We start from the raw sequence: 19,480 nt of genomic DNA on the forward strand, positions 1-19,480 counted from the left end.
TCACGAGAGCGCCTATTAGTACTGGTCCGCACAAACGTGGGCCAGGCACTACAGCACATGGAGGATCTCTAGGGACATCAGAGCCACCTGAGTGGTCAGGGATAGGGCAGGGTGGACTCCTGGCCCTCCAACCTGAAATGTGATCACCTTGGCGCTGTCAGGCTGGCACCTTGGCACTACCACCCAGGTACTGCCAAGATGCCCAGGAGGCACTGCAAAACTGGTAGGAGCACTGCGTGGCAGTGTCATAGTGGCACTGCCAAGCGCCAGGGCCTCGGGAGAGGCTGTGCCCATGAAAGGAGGGCGGAGGGGAGTATGAAGGGGCCTCTGAAAGGTTGGTGTGTGAAGGGTGAGAGTCCTGGAATGGGGGGCCCGAATGGGGGCATGGGAAGGTCTGAAGAAGGGGGACACTCAGTGGCATCATTGGGGGTGTCATCACTTTGGGGGTGGGGGGGGAGCGGGCAATGTCCATGTGTGTCATGGTGACATTTCCCATGGGTTGAGGATGTGAGGGACTCAGACCCTACTTAGAGACCCTTTCAAAATGGTGGCCCGATCTCTGAGGAGCCAATCTGGCCAGTGAGTTCCGCTCCCCAATACTGAAAATAATTCTAAGTGTGGGCTTGACCGGGGAGAAACTCCCCATGGCCCAAAAAAGTGACTGTGTGGTTAGATAGCAGTGGGGAACCCGCCAACAGAGCTAGCAAATCTCGCCACAAATGACACTTAGAAACGTTTTTGTCAGATTGCGCCCGTGTCACAAATTCTAGGCTTCTTCCTAAGGTGTGCTCAGGTCTCTCTTCCCCACACCCCCAAGAATAATCCCAAAGCAATTAGTGAATTTAATGAAAACTTCCACTGTTACGCTGTTAGCCTTGCTGAAAAAACTCTTGGAAAAAGATACCCCTTGCTGAATAATATGTGACTGGGTTGTTAATAACATTCTAAGTTCATAATTACTGCTAAATACCCTTATTAGCCCTGAAAATCTAATTTTATATTGTGGCATGTCAAATTTCTCCACATGATAAAATTCTACACTTTTTGTAAGTTTGTTTACAATGTTTAAGTTTCAATCTTATTCAAACCTAATTATTTACTTGTCTGAAAATGTGTATTAAAAGTGGAGGGAAAAGTGCTTTGAACTCGGTGAGAATACGTCAATGTGATTGGCTACTTATCCTGCTTACACTGGTGCTTGGGGCCTGGAGATCCCTTGACTTGATGCGAGATTTAAACTGCTGTTGAGTATGGTGAAATCCATGTCACATAGATTATTAGATCTTTGTGGACACATTTCTTTGTGACAATTGCGTTTGCCATTGCTTCACCACTAACCACAATTTTCCAGCCCATTGTAGTGGGAAATAAGGTGATGGATGCACTTAACATTTGGGCAAAGGTTTTAAATGTTCAAATACATGTACGAATGCACAACAATTCTGAAAAATATGGTGGTATTTGTTGTACGGTTTCTGATTTATTTTATAGCCATTTGCTGGTGGTGGATACCGACTGGGAGCATCATCACAAGAACAATCTGAATATGTATCACAAGATGAAAACCAAGATTCTAACCTGGATGTAAGTTTTGAGTGTTATATTCCAGAAAGCACGTTAGTGAAGTATAGAACTACAACCAATCTATACATACTTTTGTAAGCATTTATATTACAGGCACACACCTCCTAATACACCAACTACAGTTTTAATCTGTGTCTATTTATAGAGACACGCGTGAACCGCCAGGATTTTGCCTGCATCATTTGTGTCTGCATTCACTGAAGAATTTTACATTTGTTATATTTACAATGGCTGAACCTGACTGGATATCCATCCATACTACCTAGCTTTACATCTACGTCGAAGCAATATCTTATTTGAAAGGTAGCAGTGCTGCCCCCAACGACATACCCTTTAACCCCAAGTGATGCATACACTCCCTTAAAGCCGACACCACCACTGAGCTAACAGAGTACCTGGCTGGCGAGAACGGCAGAGGTGCCAACAACAAAGTCCTCAAACTCCTTTCCCGACACAATGCCGCCTCCACCCGTCCCCAAACCGGCCACTCCTCCACGGCCCATTTCCTCACCATCGCAATGTTTGTAGCCAAATAATAATTTATCAAATTCGGCAATGCCGGTCCTCCGCGCCACAATTCAAAAAAAAACCTGCCGCATCCGTGGGGCCTTCCCTGCCCACACAAACCCCGAGATCAACCCATTTACACTCCTGAAAAATGACTTAGCGACAAAGATAGGGAGATTCTGAAACACGAACGGAAACCTAGGCAGTACTGTCATTTTCACTGTCTGCACCCACCCAGCCTAAGACAACAGCAAAGCATCCCACCTCATAAAATCCACCTTCATCCTTCCACCATTCGGGCCAAGCTCAATCTATGCAGCTGGGCCCAGCTCTGCGCCACCTGGACACCAACGTATCGAAAGTTCATCCCCATGAGCCTAACCTCCTTTCCTGCCCCTGGCATTGATCAGGAACACCTCACTCTTTCCCATGTTTAATTTATATCCCCCAAACTGTCCGACTTCCCATGAATTCTCCATAATTCCCCCAATGCAGCCCAATGGGTCTGAAACATATATAACAGCTCATCCACATATAACAAAACCCTATGATCGGATCCACCCCCGCTCAATCCTTCTCCAATCCATTGCCAATGGCTCTATCGCCAAGGCAAAAAGCAATAGGGAGAGCGGGCACCCCTGTCTCATCCCACAGTGTCGTCCGAAGTACCCCAAATTCACTCGGTTTATCCGCACACTGCCTTATACAGCAGCCAGACCCAATCTACAAACCCTTGCCTGAACCTAAATAGCCCCAGCTCCTCAAACAAATACTCCCACTTCATTTGATCAAAAGCATTCTCTGTGTCCATCACTACCCCCTACTTCAACCTACTGCCTCCCTGAGGGCACCATAATCACATTAAGTAACCTCCGCACATTCGCCGACAACTGTCTGATCCTCCCCAATCAACCCCAGCACCCAGTCTTCAATCCGCAATGCAAGCACCTTTGCTAATAGCTTGGCCTCGACGGTCAATAACGATATCGGGCAGTATGACCTGCACTGCCCCGGGTCCTTTTACTTTTTTTTGAATCAGGGAGATGGAAGCCTTCAATAATGTTGAGACTCCGCCCCAAACTTTTTATAAAACTCAACTGGGAACCCGTCCGGTCCCGGGGCCATCCCAGCATGTATCGCCTCCATGCTGTCCATCACCTCCCACAGTCCAATCAGGGCCTCCAGACCTGAACCCGCCTCTCCTCCACCTTGGGAAACTCCAACCCATCCAGGAATCACCTCATTCCCTCTTCCCTCGTCGATGGCCCCGACTCATATAGCTTCATATAAAAGGTCTCAAATACCCCATTCACCCCCTCCAGGTCCATCACCACATTATCCCTCTCATTCCTCACTCTACCAAACTCCCTTGTTGCTGCCTGCTTCCTCACCTGATGGATGAGCATCCTACTCGTCTTCTCCCCGTTCTTGTAAACTGCCTCTGGCCCTCCACAACTGCCTCACTGTCTTCCATCCACCAACCAACAAAGAAGAATGAAAGACAAACTGACCATCACTGCTCCCTCATCGAAACCCACCCCAAACTACCCACCCCAAACATTCTACCATAACTAGAAAGCTCCTCTTCAAAGTTGTATCCTCACACTCTTTCCCCGTCCATGGTCCCTCATGAAGTCCAACGCCTCCTCTGGCGAGTCAAAATAAAACTCCTGCTTCTGGTGAGTCACCCACAAGCGGGCAGGATACAAAACCCAAAACTTCAATCCCTTCTTGAAGCGGACAGCTTTTACCTGATTGAACTTTTCCAACTCCACGCCCAGGTTTTGGTAGGCCCTCAGCTCACTCCCTTCCCAGGTCCAGCTCCTGGTCTGCCTCGCCCATTTCAAAATATTTTCCTTGCCCAAGAAATGGTGCAGCCGCACCACTATCACCCTCGACGGCTCCTCAACCTGCAGCCTCTTCCTCAGTGCCCTGTGCACCACATCCACCTCATGGGTCCAGTCAAAGACCTCTTCCCCAATCAACTGCTCCGGCATCCTCTCCACATGCTTGCGGCCTCCAGTATGTTAGAACTTAGGTAACAGGTATACATAAAATATATAGCATAATACATTTATAAAGTACATGTTCAGAACAAATAAAAGTCAAGAGAACTACATCGTTACAAAAACTGATTACTGAATCTAATTCTTACGGTGACAGGACCAAAGTAGTACATAGGACTGTTATATACTTTGAAGGAAAGACACTTTAAGTTAAAAGGCTATGCTAGCTTAAGACATAAGACTGAAGATTTGAAAATCACAGCTGTTTTCTTTAGACAATAAGGCCTTCTAACTCGAGTATAACTGATCAGTGCTAATGACCAGGGAGTACAATGGTTCCATGTTCTGACTTCACAACACGTGCTTTGTAATTAAACCATAGTTGTGTACTTTGCTTAGGGCTAGGGTGTTGTGGTATATTTCATTTGTCAACTAAGGATGCAGCTGCAGACAAAGACTCAGATGATGTGATACTAGTGTCTTACATTGACTATAATTGAGCAGACTATCACATTGGGTTAATTGATTACCACACTTCAATTACTTGACCATGACAAATAACTAAACCACAATTATTAAAAATGACCTTTCCTACAATGGTGGTGGATGGAGTGAATATTTAAGATGGTGGATGGGGTGCTGGTCAAGCAGGCTGCCTTGTCCTGGATGGTGTTGAGTCTCTGGTGTTGTACGTGCTACACCATGGGCAAGTGGAAAGTATTCTTTCTCACTTCATATTCTTTTTCGGCAGTGGAAAGACTTTAGGGCGTCAGGAGGTGAATCATCCATTGCAGAGTATTTAACCTCTGACTTTTTCTTGTAGCCATAATATTAATGTTGGTGATCCAGTTAAGTTTCTGGTTAATGATATCACCCAGAATGTTCGTGCTGGGAAATTCAGTGATGGTAATGCTGTTGAATGTTGAAGGAAGATGGTTAGACTCTCTTGAATGGAAATGGTCATTGCCCAACACTTGTGCTGCGCAGATGTTATTTGCCACTTATAAACCCAAGTGTGGGATGTTCCCAAGTCAGGTGTTGCTGCCCTCTCCTGGCGGCAACTGACAAAACAGGCAAATCAGTCCTCACAACTAATGATGTAATACAACTTTTATTTTCTAGTTTGTTTGAACAGTTATGTGCTTATTTAAGCAGTTATATAAGTTTCAAGACTCACAACTTGAACAAAAATACTACCCGCTAGTGAGAACTTGGCCAGGTCTGCTCTGGTGGGAGTGCGTGTGAGCTTCCAAAATCAGGGTCCTGTCTTGCGAATGTTGATTCCAGGGCTATCACCTTTGCATCTCGGAGATCCGTGCTATTTTATAATGTTTAAGCTTGTAGTTTATAGTGCATTCATATAATCTATCCTCCGGCCCACAGGCCTTATTCGTCCTTGGGAGAGCCTTTTTCTCACTGTTCCAAAACAGTGTTATCAGCAAAATGGACAGTTGCAAACTGTCGTTCTGTCTGTTCCTACAAAATTCATCCTGCAAAGTTGCAGTTTTCACAAAAGAAATCTGTTGGCCTCTTTTATCATCATGCCTCATGGCACAATTTTAGCATTTTTCCGATGCAGCACGGGTTTTTTCCCCCAAACCTTGCTGCATGGGAGCATTGTCTGCTTCGCTGACTGAAGAATTGTGAATGAAACTGAACATTGCTATCAATCAGCCAACATCTCGGGTGTCTAATCAAATGATGATTCAAAGATCATTGATGAAGCAGCTGCATGATGGTCAGAGGGCTTTGCTGTGAGGGGCTCCTGCAGCTGCATTCTGGGACTGAGGTGTTGGTTTCCAACAACCACAATCATCTTCTTTTGCACTAAGTATGACCTCAGCCAGTAGAGAGCAAAGTACTCTCATTTTTTTTAATACTGTGCAGCCTGTTTATTGAAGTGCCTCGTCCTTCCAAATTTCCCTTCACGGCCACGCACACAAGATAACTTAAAGGGACCAACTTGTATGTAACCTCATAGCTTAAAGGTTTTTATTCTCTAGGCTCCTTGGTACCACACACATAGGTAATCTTTCTTGTGTGGAATTCAGCTTTCTCCATATTTGATCAAGGCTGCAATGATGTCAGGAACCCAAACTGAGCATCAGTTCGCAATTTATTGTTAAGTGCTACCTAATGGCATGATCAGTGATGCCTTCTGTCACTTTAAAACGATTGTTAGTAGGCCATTGGTACCATAATTCACTGGATTGGATTTGTCCTGCTTTTCATGAAGAGGATGTACAAATTAATGTTCAAAATTCAACTTTGTTTTTCTTGTTGTCTCTTTTACCTCTCTCCCTTAATCCCAATTGTATTTCACAATCTTTATTTTGTTTTCTTTACATGATTTAACTCTAATTTGTATTTCTTGCTTTGCACTTCCTGGTTTAGAGTCTGGCCGTGATTATGCAGGCCAAAGAAGGCCTCATCCACAGGTCAAGAACCAGCAAGAGCCCCGTAAACAAAATACTGCTTAATATTTTGGACTCGGCCTTATTATGATAAGAAGTTGTTCTTCTGAAGGACAACAAAATGCATGTTCGAGTTTTTAAACCAAGGGCAAAGCATTTGTATTTCTTCTTGCGTATGTTCAAGGTTTTATCTCTTTAAAGTTGTTTATTTCACACGATAAATACAATGGTTTTCAACTGTATAATTCAGAGTGCTGTGGAATGGCTCTGCAGCCAGACCACTCCCCTCCGCAAATATTTGTGTAAATAAATTTTCTTAAATCGAACCTCGAAGAATTTGTCTTTATTATAATTTCCATGCGATGAAGTTACTGTGAAAAGCCCCTTGTCGCCACACTCCGGCGCCTGTTCGGGTACATAGAGGCAGAATTCAGAATATCCAGATTACCTAACGGCACGTCTTTCGGGACTTGTGGGAGGGAACCGGAGCACACAGACAGTGACCCAAGCCAGGAATCGAACCTGGGACCCTGGTGCTGCGAAGCAACTGTGCTAACCACTGTGCTACGAAATATGAAATTAAAATCGCTTATTGTCACGAGTAGGCTTCAATGAAGTTACTGTGAAAAGCCCCTAGTCGCCACATTCCGGCACCTGTTACGGGAATTGAACTGCTGGCCTGCCTTGGTCTGCTTTCAAAGCCAGCGATTTAGCCCAGTGTGCTAAACAGCCCCAATATATCTAGGTGCTCATGACATGTTTCACATTAATCTAATTCATGGATTTCTTTGAAATGTTGTCTACCCCATACCCTTTTTATACAGTATAGTGGACTGTATTCAGTGAATTCGCTCTGAATTATTTAAATGGATGAACCATTTAAAAGTTTAGCAGCTAAGCATTTAATTTATGAAGGAATGAGTCGTAAAATGTTTTGGTGCAATACGATTTAATTTAGCTGTTGAATTCATATGTGCTATCTGGGTTGGTTTTACTATGAAAGAAACCAAAGCTACAGCACATTTTTATTTATCCTGATTTTATTTAAATAAAAAGGAGATCTTGATGAAGAGACTTTTGTTAATTGGACATTGAATGAGCTCAATGTTATTTTCTAGTTAACTTGTGTGAAATATATATGTCATTTTTGATAGGTTCAAATTTTGTTGAAATTGTGGAAAAATGGCTTCAGTTTGGATGATGGAGAACTCCGAACCTATACAGACCCTACAAATGCTGTGTTTTTGGAATCCATTGGCAAAGGGTAAGATGCCATTAATACTGAAGTGTTCACAGTGGTTAGCACTTCCACAGTAGTTAGCACAGCTGCCTACGGCGCTGAGGACCCGGGTTCGTTCCCGGTCACTGTCCGTGTGGAGTTTGCACATTCTCCCCGTGTCTGCGTGGGTTTCACCCCTACAACCCAGTGATGTGCAGGTTAGGTGGATTTGCCATGCTAAATTGCCCCTCAATGGAAAAAAATAATTGAGTACTGTAAATTTATTTATTTTTTTAATTTAATTTAAACACTGAAGTGTTGATTGTTTTGCAAATAAATTTACTGACGTGTTTTCAATGAGTTACTTTGAGACACGTAGCTCGAACATGGGATAGAGCTTTACTCAGAACAGAAATGTGGGGCGAAATTCTCCGACCCCCAGCAGGGTCAGAGAATCGCCTGGGGCCGCCGAAAATCCCGCCCCCGCCGTGGCAGAGTTTCTCCGCCACCTGGGAATTGGCGGGGGTGGGAATCACGCCACTCCGATCGGCGAGGCCCCTGCGGCGATTCTCCGGCTCGGATGGGCCAAGGTCCCGCCGCTGGGAGGCCTCACCCGCCGCCGAGGTTTGACCACCTCTGGTGGCAGCGGGACCGGCGCCGCGACCGGGCCCCCGGGGTCCTGGGGGGGGCGCGGGGCAATCGGACCCCGGGGGGTGCCCCACGGTGGCCAGGTCCGCGATCGGGGCCCCCTGCTCAGACTCCGGGCCAGTGCCCTGGGTGCAGTCTTTCTCCTCCCATGGTGGAAGCGGAAGAGAAACCCATATGCCGCTGACGTCACCACCGGTGCATGCGCCGACCGGCGAAAGCCTTTGGGCCAGCCCCGCTGCCGGGTGGTGGGCCTGAAAGGCCGCTGGCGCCGGTTTTTTGCGCCAGTCTTCTGGTGCCAACCTCTCCGGCGCGGGGCTAGCCCCCAAAGGTGCGGAGAATTCCCCACCTTTGGGGAGGCCCGACCCCGGAGTGGTTGGCGCCATTCCCCTACGTCGGGACCCCCCGTCACGCTGGGTCGGGGAGAATCCCGCCCCAGATCTGTGAAATTTGACACTGTCTGCCTTGCATGTTATTTTTTTGTATGTGTTTGTATCTTGTGTATGCTCTTTGCCAAGTCCACCTCTCTCCATTATTGCATGCCATTTGTCTCTTTGTACACGCTAATTCTCATGCTGTTTGAAATTTATTCTCGCATCTTCATTCTTTTTTCTCTCCTATCCATCTCCTTGCCCACTTTCTTCCTCTTTAATCATGCATTCTAATCTTCACATGTATATATCTGATCCAACCCGTTGCTTAAATGAAGTTCCAGTTATGTTATGTTTTTGTGTGCATTGCTCAATCCAGGGAGATTCCCGTTGAACTTCAAAAATTGGTTCATGGAAATCAAGTAAGTTTGGATATGGAGGATCACAGAAGTGAAGAATATTTGAAGCACAAATTGAAGTTCAAGGCTTTTTCCGGAGATGGACAAAAACTGGGAAGGTAGGAGGTTATAGTAGTTGGGTTGTTGGTCAATATATTAGATTTGCCACTTAGAAATGTCCTCAAAGCTTAAATAGCCCGCCCACACTTTGGCAATTCTGACTACAAGGCTGTGCTCCTGCTCCCGGCTTATAAGCAAAAACTGAAGTCGGAGAATCCGTCAAAGGAAGTAATGCATTGTTGTTCTGAGGAATCGGATGATCTCCTACGGGACTGCTTAGAGTCAGTGGACTGGCCAGTATTTAAAAACTCTGCGACCAGCTGAATGAGCACGCCACTACAGTAACTGACTTCATTAGTAAGTGTGCAGAAGACTGTGTGCCAAAGAAGCAAATCTATGTGTTTCCCAACCGGAAACCCTGGATGAACAGAGATATCCAGTGCTTGCTGAAGTCTAGGTCTGAGGCGTTCAAGTCAGGGGACCCTGACCTCTACAAGAAAGCCAGATATGATCTAAAGAAATCCATCAAAGATGCCAAAAGACAGTACCGGACAAAGTTCGAGTCCCAGGCTAGCTTCACGGATCCCCGCCGTCTATGGCAAGGAAGGTCTGCAAGACATAACGAGCTACAAGATGAAGGCATGTAAAATCGTCGGCTCCAACGCAACCCTCCCTGGTGAGCTCAACGCAGTCTATGCCCGCTTTGAGCAAGAAGTAAGCGAGAATGAGCCCTCCACCCCAGAAGCCACGGATGAACTTTTATCTGAGCTCACCACTGCAGACGTCAGAGCAGCCTTCTTGAAGGTTAACCCACGGAAAGCCATTGGCCCGGATGGGATACCCGGACAAGCACTCGGGTATTGCACGGATCAGCTGGCGGGGGTATTCGCAGACATCTTCAACCTCTCTTTACAACAATCTGAGGTCCCTATCTGCTTCAAGAAGACGGCCATCATCCCTGTACCAAAAGAAAGTCAAGCAACGTGTCTTAATGACTATCATTCAGTGGCTCTGACACCCATCATCATGAAGTGCTTCGCAAGCTTAGTCATGGCACGAATCAACTCCAGCCTCCCAGATTGCCTTGATTCACTAAAGTTCGCCTACCACTGCAACAGGTCCACAGCAGACACCATCTCCATCACCCTGCACTCTATCCTGGAACACCTAGATAACAAATATACCTATGTCAGACTCCTTTTTATCGACTACAGCTCAGCCTTCAGCACCATCATTCCTATGAAACTCATCTCCAAACTCCGTGGCCTTGGCCTCAGCTCCTCTCTCAGCTACTGGATCCTGAACTTTCTAACCCACAGGTCACAATCAGTAAAGATAGGCAACAACACCTCCTCCACGATCATCCTCAACACCGGTGCCCCACAAGGCTATGTCCTCAGCCCCCTACTATACTCCTTATACACCTATGACTGTGGCCAAATTCCCCTCAAACTCGATTTTCAAATTTGCTGATGACACCACCGTAGTGGGTCGGATTTCAAACAATGACGAGACAGAGTACAGGAATGAGATAATCTGATAAACTGGTGCGACGACAATAATCTCTCCCTCCATGTCAACAAAATGAAGGAGGTTGTCATCGGCTTCAGGAAGCGTAGTGGAGAACATGCCCCTATCTACATCAATGGAAACGAAGTAGAAAGGGTCGAGAGCTTCAAGTGTTTAGGTGTACAGATCACCAACAGCCTGTCCTGGTCCCTCCCCTGCCGACATTATAGTTAATAAAGCCCACCAACGACTGCTTTCTCAGAAGACTAAGAAAATTTGGCATGTCAGCTACGACCCTCACCAACTTCAACAGATGCACCATACAAAGCATTCTTTCTGGTTGTATCACAGCTTGGTATGAAGCCTGCTCTGCCCAAGACTGCAGGAAACTACAAAAGGTTGTGAATGTAGCCCAGTCCATCACGTAGCCTCCCATCCATTGGCTCTATCTATAATTCCCGCTGCCTCAGAAAGGCAGCCAGCGTAATTAAGGACCCCACGCACCCCAGACACACACTTCCACCGTCTTCCGTCAGGAAAAAGATACCAAAGTTTGAGGTCACGTACCAACCGACTCAAGAACAGTTTCTTCCCTACTGCTATCAGACTTTTGAATGGACCTACCTCTACACCTTGCTATAACAATAACATTAATATTCTGCAGTCTCTCCTTCCTTCCCTATGTACGGTATGCATTGTTTGTACAGCATGCAAGAAGAACAGTACTTTTCACTGTATGACCATGCATCAACACATCACAGCAGGAATAGCCCCTCCTCCCACACCAATATGGAATAACAGCCCCTCCACCCCCCTTAACTATTTAAGTATTTCATTGGCGTCATTCTCTATATTACATATTTTCAGGGTTTTCATTATTTACATGCGTCAATCCCAACAAAAAGAAAAGACGGGAGAAGGAGGCGTTACATTTGGGGTACCTCGCCTCCGTCCGGGTGGGACAATGTACAATGGCACAGCTCGTTTGCCGGTTTTATTTACAGGCTTCCGTCGGGGGTGGGGGAGGGGGTTGCTCCTCCCCATACAGGGTTAATTTGGCCTGTGCTTGCCCCCGTTCTGACCTGGGACCTTTTGACCCTGCCGTCAGGTCCTTCCTCTGCGGCCTTGTTTTTCAGCACCCCGTCATTTGCCCCAGCTGTTTCCATTTCCCTCCCCCTTCTTTATTCCTTGGCACTTTATTAACCCTTCTGTGGTGCCCCCCTCCCCTTTGCTCTATTGGGTGTTGGCTTCAAACAGGTCCTGGAACAAGTTGGTGAATGGCTTCCACATCTTGTAGAAGCGCTCTTCCAATCCCTGGATGGTGAATTTGACTTTCTCCAGGTGGAGAAATTTCGACAGGTCAGCCAGCCAGTCTGCAGCTTTGGGTCACGCTGCTGATCAGCAGCCGAGTAGGATTCTTCAGCGGCCGATTAGGGAGGCAAGGGCATTGGCTTCCCTACCCATGAATAGTTTTGGCCGGTCTGATACCTTGAAGACTGCAACTTTCGGGCTTGGCTCCAACCTCACCCCCAAAACCTTGCACATTGCTTCAGAGAAGTCTATCCAGAACCCAACAGGTCTGGGGCACGCCCAGGACATGTGGGTGCAGTTGGCTGGGCGTCCCGGGCACTGTTCACATTTGTGATTGCTGGTTCTCAACATGCCTACAATTGCTCTTCTGACAACAGACCTACTTAAGTTTCTTGTCCTTGAAAGATATGTACGGTTGACATTTGTAAATAAAGAGTCCAATCTGGATTACAAGATAATTTAGATAATGAAGGCTCTTTTAAAATTATTGATATGATCAGCCTTGATAACTTGTTGGGCAGTAATTTCTAAACACGTTTTGCATGGAATAATTCCACCTGATGTACCTTTCACATTGCAGTTTCTGAGTTTGATCCAATGGCCATCCCTGTGTTACCATTCTTGGTGCCATAGTAGACAGGTTTTAACCTCTGCAGAAAAAGGTAAACTGCCGACCAGAGTGTTCTACTTGTTTGCTATCTCATAGCTTCTATCATCTAGCAAAAAGAAACATTGGTGGATGTGATAGCAGACACTATACATCCATAGTGTTGTCAGCAAAGCCAACATTTATTGACCATCCCTAATCACTATTGCTTGAACTGGCATGGGGCCGGTTTAGCAAAGTGGGCTAAACAGCTGACTTGTAATGCAGAACAAGGCCAGCTGCGCAGGTTCAGTTCCCGTACCGGTCTCTTTGAACAGGCGTCGGAATGTGACGACTAGGGGCTTTTCACAGTAACTTCATTGAAGCCTACTTGTGATAATAAGCGATTCTTATTATTATTATATTATTATTGAACCTGACACCTTTGTGGCAGTAACTTTCCCACATGGTCCATGTGGTAAAGGTACTGCCACAAAGGTGTCAGGTAGACAGTTCCAGAATTTCGTCAATATATTTACAAGTCAAGACAATGTGTGAATTGTAAGTGCTGATGTTTCAATCTGTCTGCTTCCCTTGTTCTTCTGGGTGGTAGGGATTTGGGAGATGCTTTTGAAGGAGTCTTGGTGAGTTCCTTCAGTGTATTTTATTGATGGAATACTGCAGATATGGTATATTAGTAGTGTAGAGAGTAAATGTTTAAGCTGGTGGATGGGATCCCAATTTGAAGTAAGATTGACCTCGACTTGGGTATGTAAAGAATAATCTTTTCTGCATTCGAAGCACTTTAAATGAATAATAAATATACCATGTTTTAGTGTATTGTTTCCCAAATTGTAAGTTAATGAGAAAGTGCCTACTGTTGGTTATCATGATTTTCTTTTTGCTTTTATCCTTTGTATAGCCCAACACCAACCATAGTTAGCACACCATCTTCTCCTGAGGAAGAATTCAAATATTTTGTTAATTTTGTGGATGTAAATGATTCTGAGCCAACAACCAATGTTCAGATTCGTCTAGCAGATGGAAGTCGCTTAGTACAGAAATTCAATCAAACTCATCGGTAAGATTTGATATGTTTCTCACTTTATGATGTAACCACAGTGCCCCTTTTCATGTGTTCATGTACATCCACAACCATACTGATAGCTGTGATAGCTAAGCCTGGATTTTCACTCGCAGACTGGGAGAATGGAGTTGGGACATTTCCTGGCTGTGCGAATCAGACCAGGGAGAAAGTGGGCCAGAAGGTTAGACTTTCATTGTGGGAGGCGCATGCATTAAAGTGGGGCCCGCCAACCTCAGAAAAAGTGCAGAGTCTGCTTGGTGTTCCGACCAGCCTCCGTGTACTGGCCCTTTGTTATTTTATTTTTTATAAATTTAAGTGTGCCCAATTTTTTTTTTCCAATTAAGGGACAATTTAGTGTGGCCAATCCATCTAACCTGCACATCTTTGGGTTGTGGGTTGAAACCCACGCAGACACGGGGAGAATGTGCAAACTCCACAGGGCTGGGATTCAAACCCGGGTCCTCGGTGCCATAGTCCCAGTGCTAACCACTGTGTCACGTGCTGCCCTTGCCCTTTATTATTTTAAAGGTTAACAAAGCATAAAACATCCCTTCAGCTCTCATGCCCACACACTCCCCATGCCCCCTCGTATCTCCCCACCCACCCCCATGGTTCCTCATTCGCAAAGCTACCCACCCCCTCATCTTTCTACCCCCAATGCCACCATATGCCCCTCTACCCACTTCCATATATCCCAAACGCCAGCCTATATAGCTCTAGTCACACCCCCATGCACTTCATAGCCCCAGTACCACCCTATGCTCACCTACCCATAACCCTTGTCCCTCAGCTCATTCCCTCCACTCATCTCCATGGCCCTCTAAGCCATTTTGTCAACTCATTCCAACCCATACCCCAACCACCACTCTTTGACCTTAAGCATGCTAACTCGCCTTGTATCCACATTGGGCAAACCTCAGGAGCCATGATGAGTCACTATTTAAAAAAAAAACACAGCACAAATATCAAACATTTCTATTTGATAACCACATGGAGCTGCCAATCAAACTGCATACCTAACAGGCACCCCACTGCGTTAATATCAGGTTGTAAAATTAGTCGTGTGGCATAAATCATGTAACAATAGCCCTTAGACCAGGGGTGGGCAAACTATGGCCCGTGGGCCGCATGCGGCCCGCCAAAGGTCTTTATGCGGCCCACCAAGATCAAGTCATAAAAAAAAATTAATTAAGGTTAATGGGGGGGGGGGGGCTGTTGGGTTACTGGTATAGGGTGGATACGTTGACTTGAGTAGGGTGATCATTTCTCGGCACAACATGTGTTTCATGTGAAGTTTCTACTTTAAAATATTAATTAATAAAAATTAATTGCTTTTTTTTCTTTAAACTGAGTTACTTTGTTTTTCAAATAAATGTGTTTCATGTAAAGTTTCTACTTTAAAATATTAATTAATAAAAATTAATTGCTTTTTTTTTCTTTAAAAACCTTTTATTTTGGCTATTTTAAATATTAATTATTTTACTTAATATACTATGCGGTCCTTTAAAATTGTGAATTTCTGAATGTGGCCTTTGCACAGAAAAGTTTGCCCACCCCTGCCTTAGACAGTGAAATATCATGCACTGATTTTTTTTTTAAAGGCCACACTTTTTAAAGAAGAATTAAATCCCCAAAGCATTAAACTCCTTGACAGCTCCAATTAGTTAGTTCTTTGACAGCTTTGATAGTTCTTCAGTTTCTGCACATTTTAGGTAGAATTATGTCTGCTTTTAACAATCTCAAAGGATGCCTTGCCTCTTCCAAAGGGCACCTGACCTATTCCAAAGGTATTCTGGGACCATATCCAAAGGCGTACCCTACTTCTCCCAAAGGGTACCCATGTTCAGACCTGGTCTAATCTGCACACTTCAGATTTCAGACACCTACATCATCAAACTCACGCAGGTGGCGGCAGCTGCTGATTTATATAAGCATCCGCCTCTGTGACCCAGAAATGTGTTATTTAGAACCCACACCCTGCAAACATGGTGGTAGCAGCTGTCTGTGAATAATTTTAAATGGATTTAATGTTGAATTTGATCGAGAACAATGAACACAAATTAGTGCCAGGAAGAAAAAAAAACTGAACAAATTGTGTAAAATCAAAATGACTGCTGCCACAACAATGATGCTTAACTGCTGCCCATAATGAATTGGGAAGTTGATTATATCATGGAGGCATTTAAGAAATTAAAACAAAATGCAGAACGCCATTCGAATAGCTTTTTGAAAGGCATCAGTGAAAAGAAACAGTCGGCTACATCCTTTTGTGGGCAGGAAAGAAAGGGTTAAATTTGATTAGTAGCTGGAAGATGAGAGGATGACAGTTTTAAAACCCAAAGTCAATTTCAAAGCCTGAGGCAGGTTAATTTGATGTTCTGCACACCCAATCGTACAACGGATTTGACTGGAAAGGATAAGCTCTCAATATCACAGGCCTTAGACCCTGTGAGAACAAATAAAGTCACATGTAGATAGATGAAGACATTGACTATCCAAATGGCTAGGGGTTAAGTCAAAAAAAAAAAGGCAGCAGGGATGATGTAATGAAACAGAAACAAAAAATGTGCAGCAAAGAGAAATATGTGCAGGGGCTGTGGACAACCACATGAGTTCACAGACAGCTGGAAATGTCCTGCATTCTGATCAAGTTCATAGACAGAGGGAAATGTCCTGCATTCTGATCAAACTTCACAGTTTGTAAAAGCCAAATCACTGGGAAAAGATGCACAGAACAAAGGATGAAGACTAAAAACGAGTGACAGAGCAACAAGGCGAATGAGAAGAAGAAACCAAAACATCCATATCCTGGGAGAATCAGATCAATGTCTTGGAGTTGAATAGAGACTATGCACAATCCCTATTCCAGATGCTTTGCCCTCAATGTCAAACATCTGTGGTATAATGGATATTTAAGCCAAAGATGCATTTGTTTTCTTTCAATCTTCTTGATTTTCTGAATCTCAGTCAGGAGGCTTTAATGTGCATTCATCAGAAGTTTTTGTTTTATTTACAGAATTAGTGATATTCGTCAATTTATCATTCAGCACCGTCCTACCTTTGCTACTTCCTCTTTTGTATTGATGACTACTTTCCCAAATAAAGAGCTGACAGATGAAGAGCAGACTTTGCAAGAGGCCAAATTACTTAATGCAGTCATTGTTCAGCGTCTGAAGTAACTTCATCTTTCTGGGGCCTTAACATCTTTCCGTATACTGAATCTGAGCTGCATGTCAAAAGGTGGTAAAATTGCCATGACTTTCACCCCAAACTATCTTCACACTGGAAGGAGAAATAAAGGTGCTGTGGACCTGCAGGAGGAGGCTAACCTTGCCCTCTTATGAAGGCTTTCCAGAACACTTGCCTGTACATTAAATATGAACTGTTAATATGTACAAGTCTACTACTTCTCAATTAGGAAATCCTGTGTAATATTAGTAACTGGAAAAATGCTCCAAAAGTAAGTAGAGATTTTGGACGACTGTTATAATCTTGAAACTTGGTTTGAACAACCACTACTTTATTTGGGCTAGACTCACTTTTTCAATACTTATTTAAGCTGTCCATCCGGAAATGAAAAATGCACTTTGTAATCAGGGCAGGTGTTGTATTTATGCATGATAGTAGTTATATGCCAGTATTACATATATTATTGACATTTTATGGGATCTGTAAAAAGTAATTAAAATGTATATACTGTTGGTAACCTCAATTGTGGAATAAAATGTCCTTGAAATGTATTCCATAAAAGTATGCTATAGTGAATGTTGCTTCAGTTGCCACTGCCAGCTGTTTCCTTGAGATGAATATTACCAGCCCTGTCTAAAATGTCTTGAATTAATAGATTCTTTGAGAGTGGCTGCAGCAGAAAGTGCATGTTTTATAGCTGTTTGTGAAACTAGTTAAGAAGTTGACTTTGATATCTCAAAAAATTGGAATGCTCTTATTCTTAAAAAAATATATTCCATGGATAAAGTTTGAGTTATGAGGTGGTTATCACTGATAGTATAAAGATTGTTATTGATTATTTTGTTTATTTTTATATTGAGAGCTGGTTGTGTAGGCAATGAATAATGGCATGGAGAAAAATAAGCTACAATTCTGGACTATGCTGATTACATGATTTAAACACCGCATATAAGGGAGGGAGGAACCATTGAACAATTATCATAAAATGATTTCTACCAAGAATCATTCTGTTGGTTCAAAACAGCAACGAAGTTTTGTGAAATGGCTGTCACATCTGCAAGTGAGACGAATATGTTCCATTCTGCTTCAGCAGGGAAGAGGTATCATTTTAGTCTCTGTTATCATTTTAGTCTCTGTTATCATTTTAGTCTCTGTTATCATTTTAGTCTCTGCTACTATTCATTGGATTCCCTTCCCAGACCCACGTCCCCGAAAGCACCCTGTCCTGCACCCCTCTTGGCGGCAGCCGTGGAAACTCCTCCACCTGCCTCTTAACAAAGTCCCTGACCTGCATATACCTAAAAGCGTTCCCAGCGGGGAGGTTCCACTCCCCCACCAGCTCCTCGAGAGTCCCGAACTTCCCATCCAAGTAAAGGTCCCCAAACTGTCTGATGCCTGCCCTGTGCCAACTCCCAAATCCCCCACCCGTTCTCCCTGGCGCAAAACGGTGATTGCCCCGGATCGGGGCCCAAACTGACGCCTTCACTTCCCCCCCTATGCCGCCTCCACTGTCCCCAGATTTTGAGGGACGCAACCACCACTGGACTCGTGGAGTACTTTGCCGAGGGGAGTGGAAGTGGGGCTGTCACCAAAGCCTCCAGACTCGTACCCGCACAGGATGCTACCTCCAGTCTCTTCCATGCGTCACCCTCCATTTCCGTCACCCACCTGCGAATCATCGCCACATTCGCCGCCGAATAATATCCACACAGGTTGGGCAGCGCCAGGCCCCCTACCTCCCTTCTTCGCTCCAAAAATACCCTCCTTACTCTCGGGGCCTTCCGTGCCCACACAACCCCCAGAATCGACTTATTCACCCTTCTGAAAAAAGCCTTCGGGATCAATATGGGGAGGCACTGGAAAAGAAACAAAAACATCAGGAGCACCGTCATTTTAACCGACTGGACCCTGCCCGCCAACGAGAGCGGCAGCGCATCCCACCTCCTGAACTCCTCCTCCATCTGCCCCACCAGCCGTGAAAAGTTAAGCCTATGCATAGCCCCCCAGGTCCTAGCCACGTGGACCGCAAGATACCTAAAGCTCCCCTCAGCCCTCCTCAACGGGAGTTCCCCTATCTCCCTCTCCTGACCCCCTGGGTGCAGGACAAACAGCTCGCTTTTCCCCACATTGAGCTTATATCCCGAGAAGTCCGCAGTACCTCAGCAACCTCACCCAGCTAATGAACCCCTCACCAAACCCAAACCTCCGCAACACCTCCCACAGGTAACTCCACTCCACTCCACACTATCAAAAGCTTTCTCCGCATCCACGCCACTATTTCTGACTCCTCAGCCACCGGCGCCATCATCATAACATTCAGGAGCCTCCGCACATTGGTATTCAATTGTCTCCCCTTTACAGACCCCGTTTGGTCCTCATGAATCACCGTCGGGACCACATCCACCTTTGCCAACAACTTGACATCTACGTTAAGGAGCGTGATCGGCCTATAAGACCCACACTGAAGGGGGTCCTCGTCCCGCTTCAGGACCAAACAGATAATTGCCCTGGACATCGTCGGGGGCAGAGCCCCCCCCCCCCCCCCCCCCCCCCCGGCCTCATTCAAGGTCCTCACCAGCAGCGGGCCCAGCAAA

General features: G+C 45.2%; 1 protein-coding gene across 5 annotated transcripts in view; it reads left to right on the forward strand.

Moving 5' to 3' along the window:
- LOC119972543 (NSFL1 cofactor p47-like) overlaps positions 1–17,655 on the forward strand; it is a 38,204-nt gene extending 20,549 nt beyond the window's left edge. For all 5 annotated transcript variants that reach the window (XM_038809412.1, XM_038809415.1, XM_038809413.1 and 2 more), the window contains 5 exons: positions 1,492–1,584; positions 7,666–7,775; positions 9,126–9,263; positions 13,533–13,691; positions 16,714–17,655. In XM_038809412.1, coding sequence (XP_038665340.1) covers positions 1,492–1,584; positions 7,666–7,775; positions 9,126–9,263; positions 13,533–13,691; positions 16,714–16,876 — 663 coding nt within the window. In that variant the 3' untranslated portion in view covers positions 16,877–17,655. The remainder of the gene's footprint in view (positions 1–1,491; positions 1,585–7,665; positions 7,776–9,125; positions 9,264–13,532; positions 13,692–16,713) is intronic.
- Positions 17,656–19,480: the final 1,825 nt, after the last annotated feature.

Source organism: Scyliorhinus canicula, chromosome 10 (assembly GCF_902713615.1).
Source record: "Scyliorhinus canicula chromosome 10, sScyCan1.1, whole genome shotgun sequence".
NCBI classification, from domain to species: Eukaryota; Metazoa; Chordata; class Chondrichthyes; order Carcharhiniformes; family Scyliorhinidae; genus Scyliorhinus; species Scyliorhinus canicula.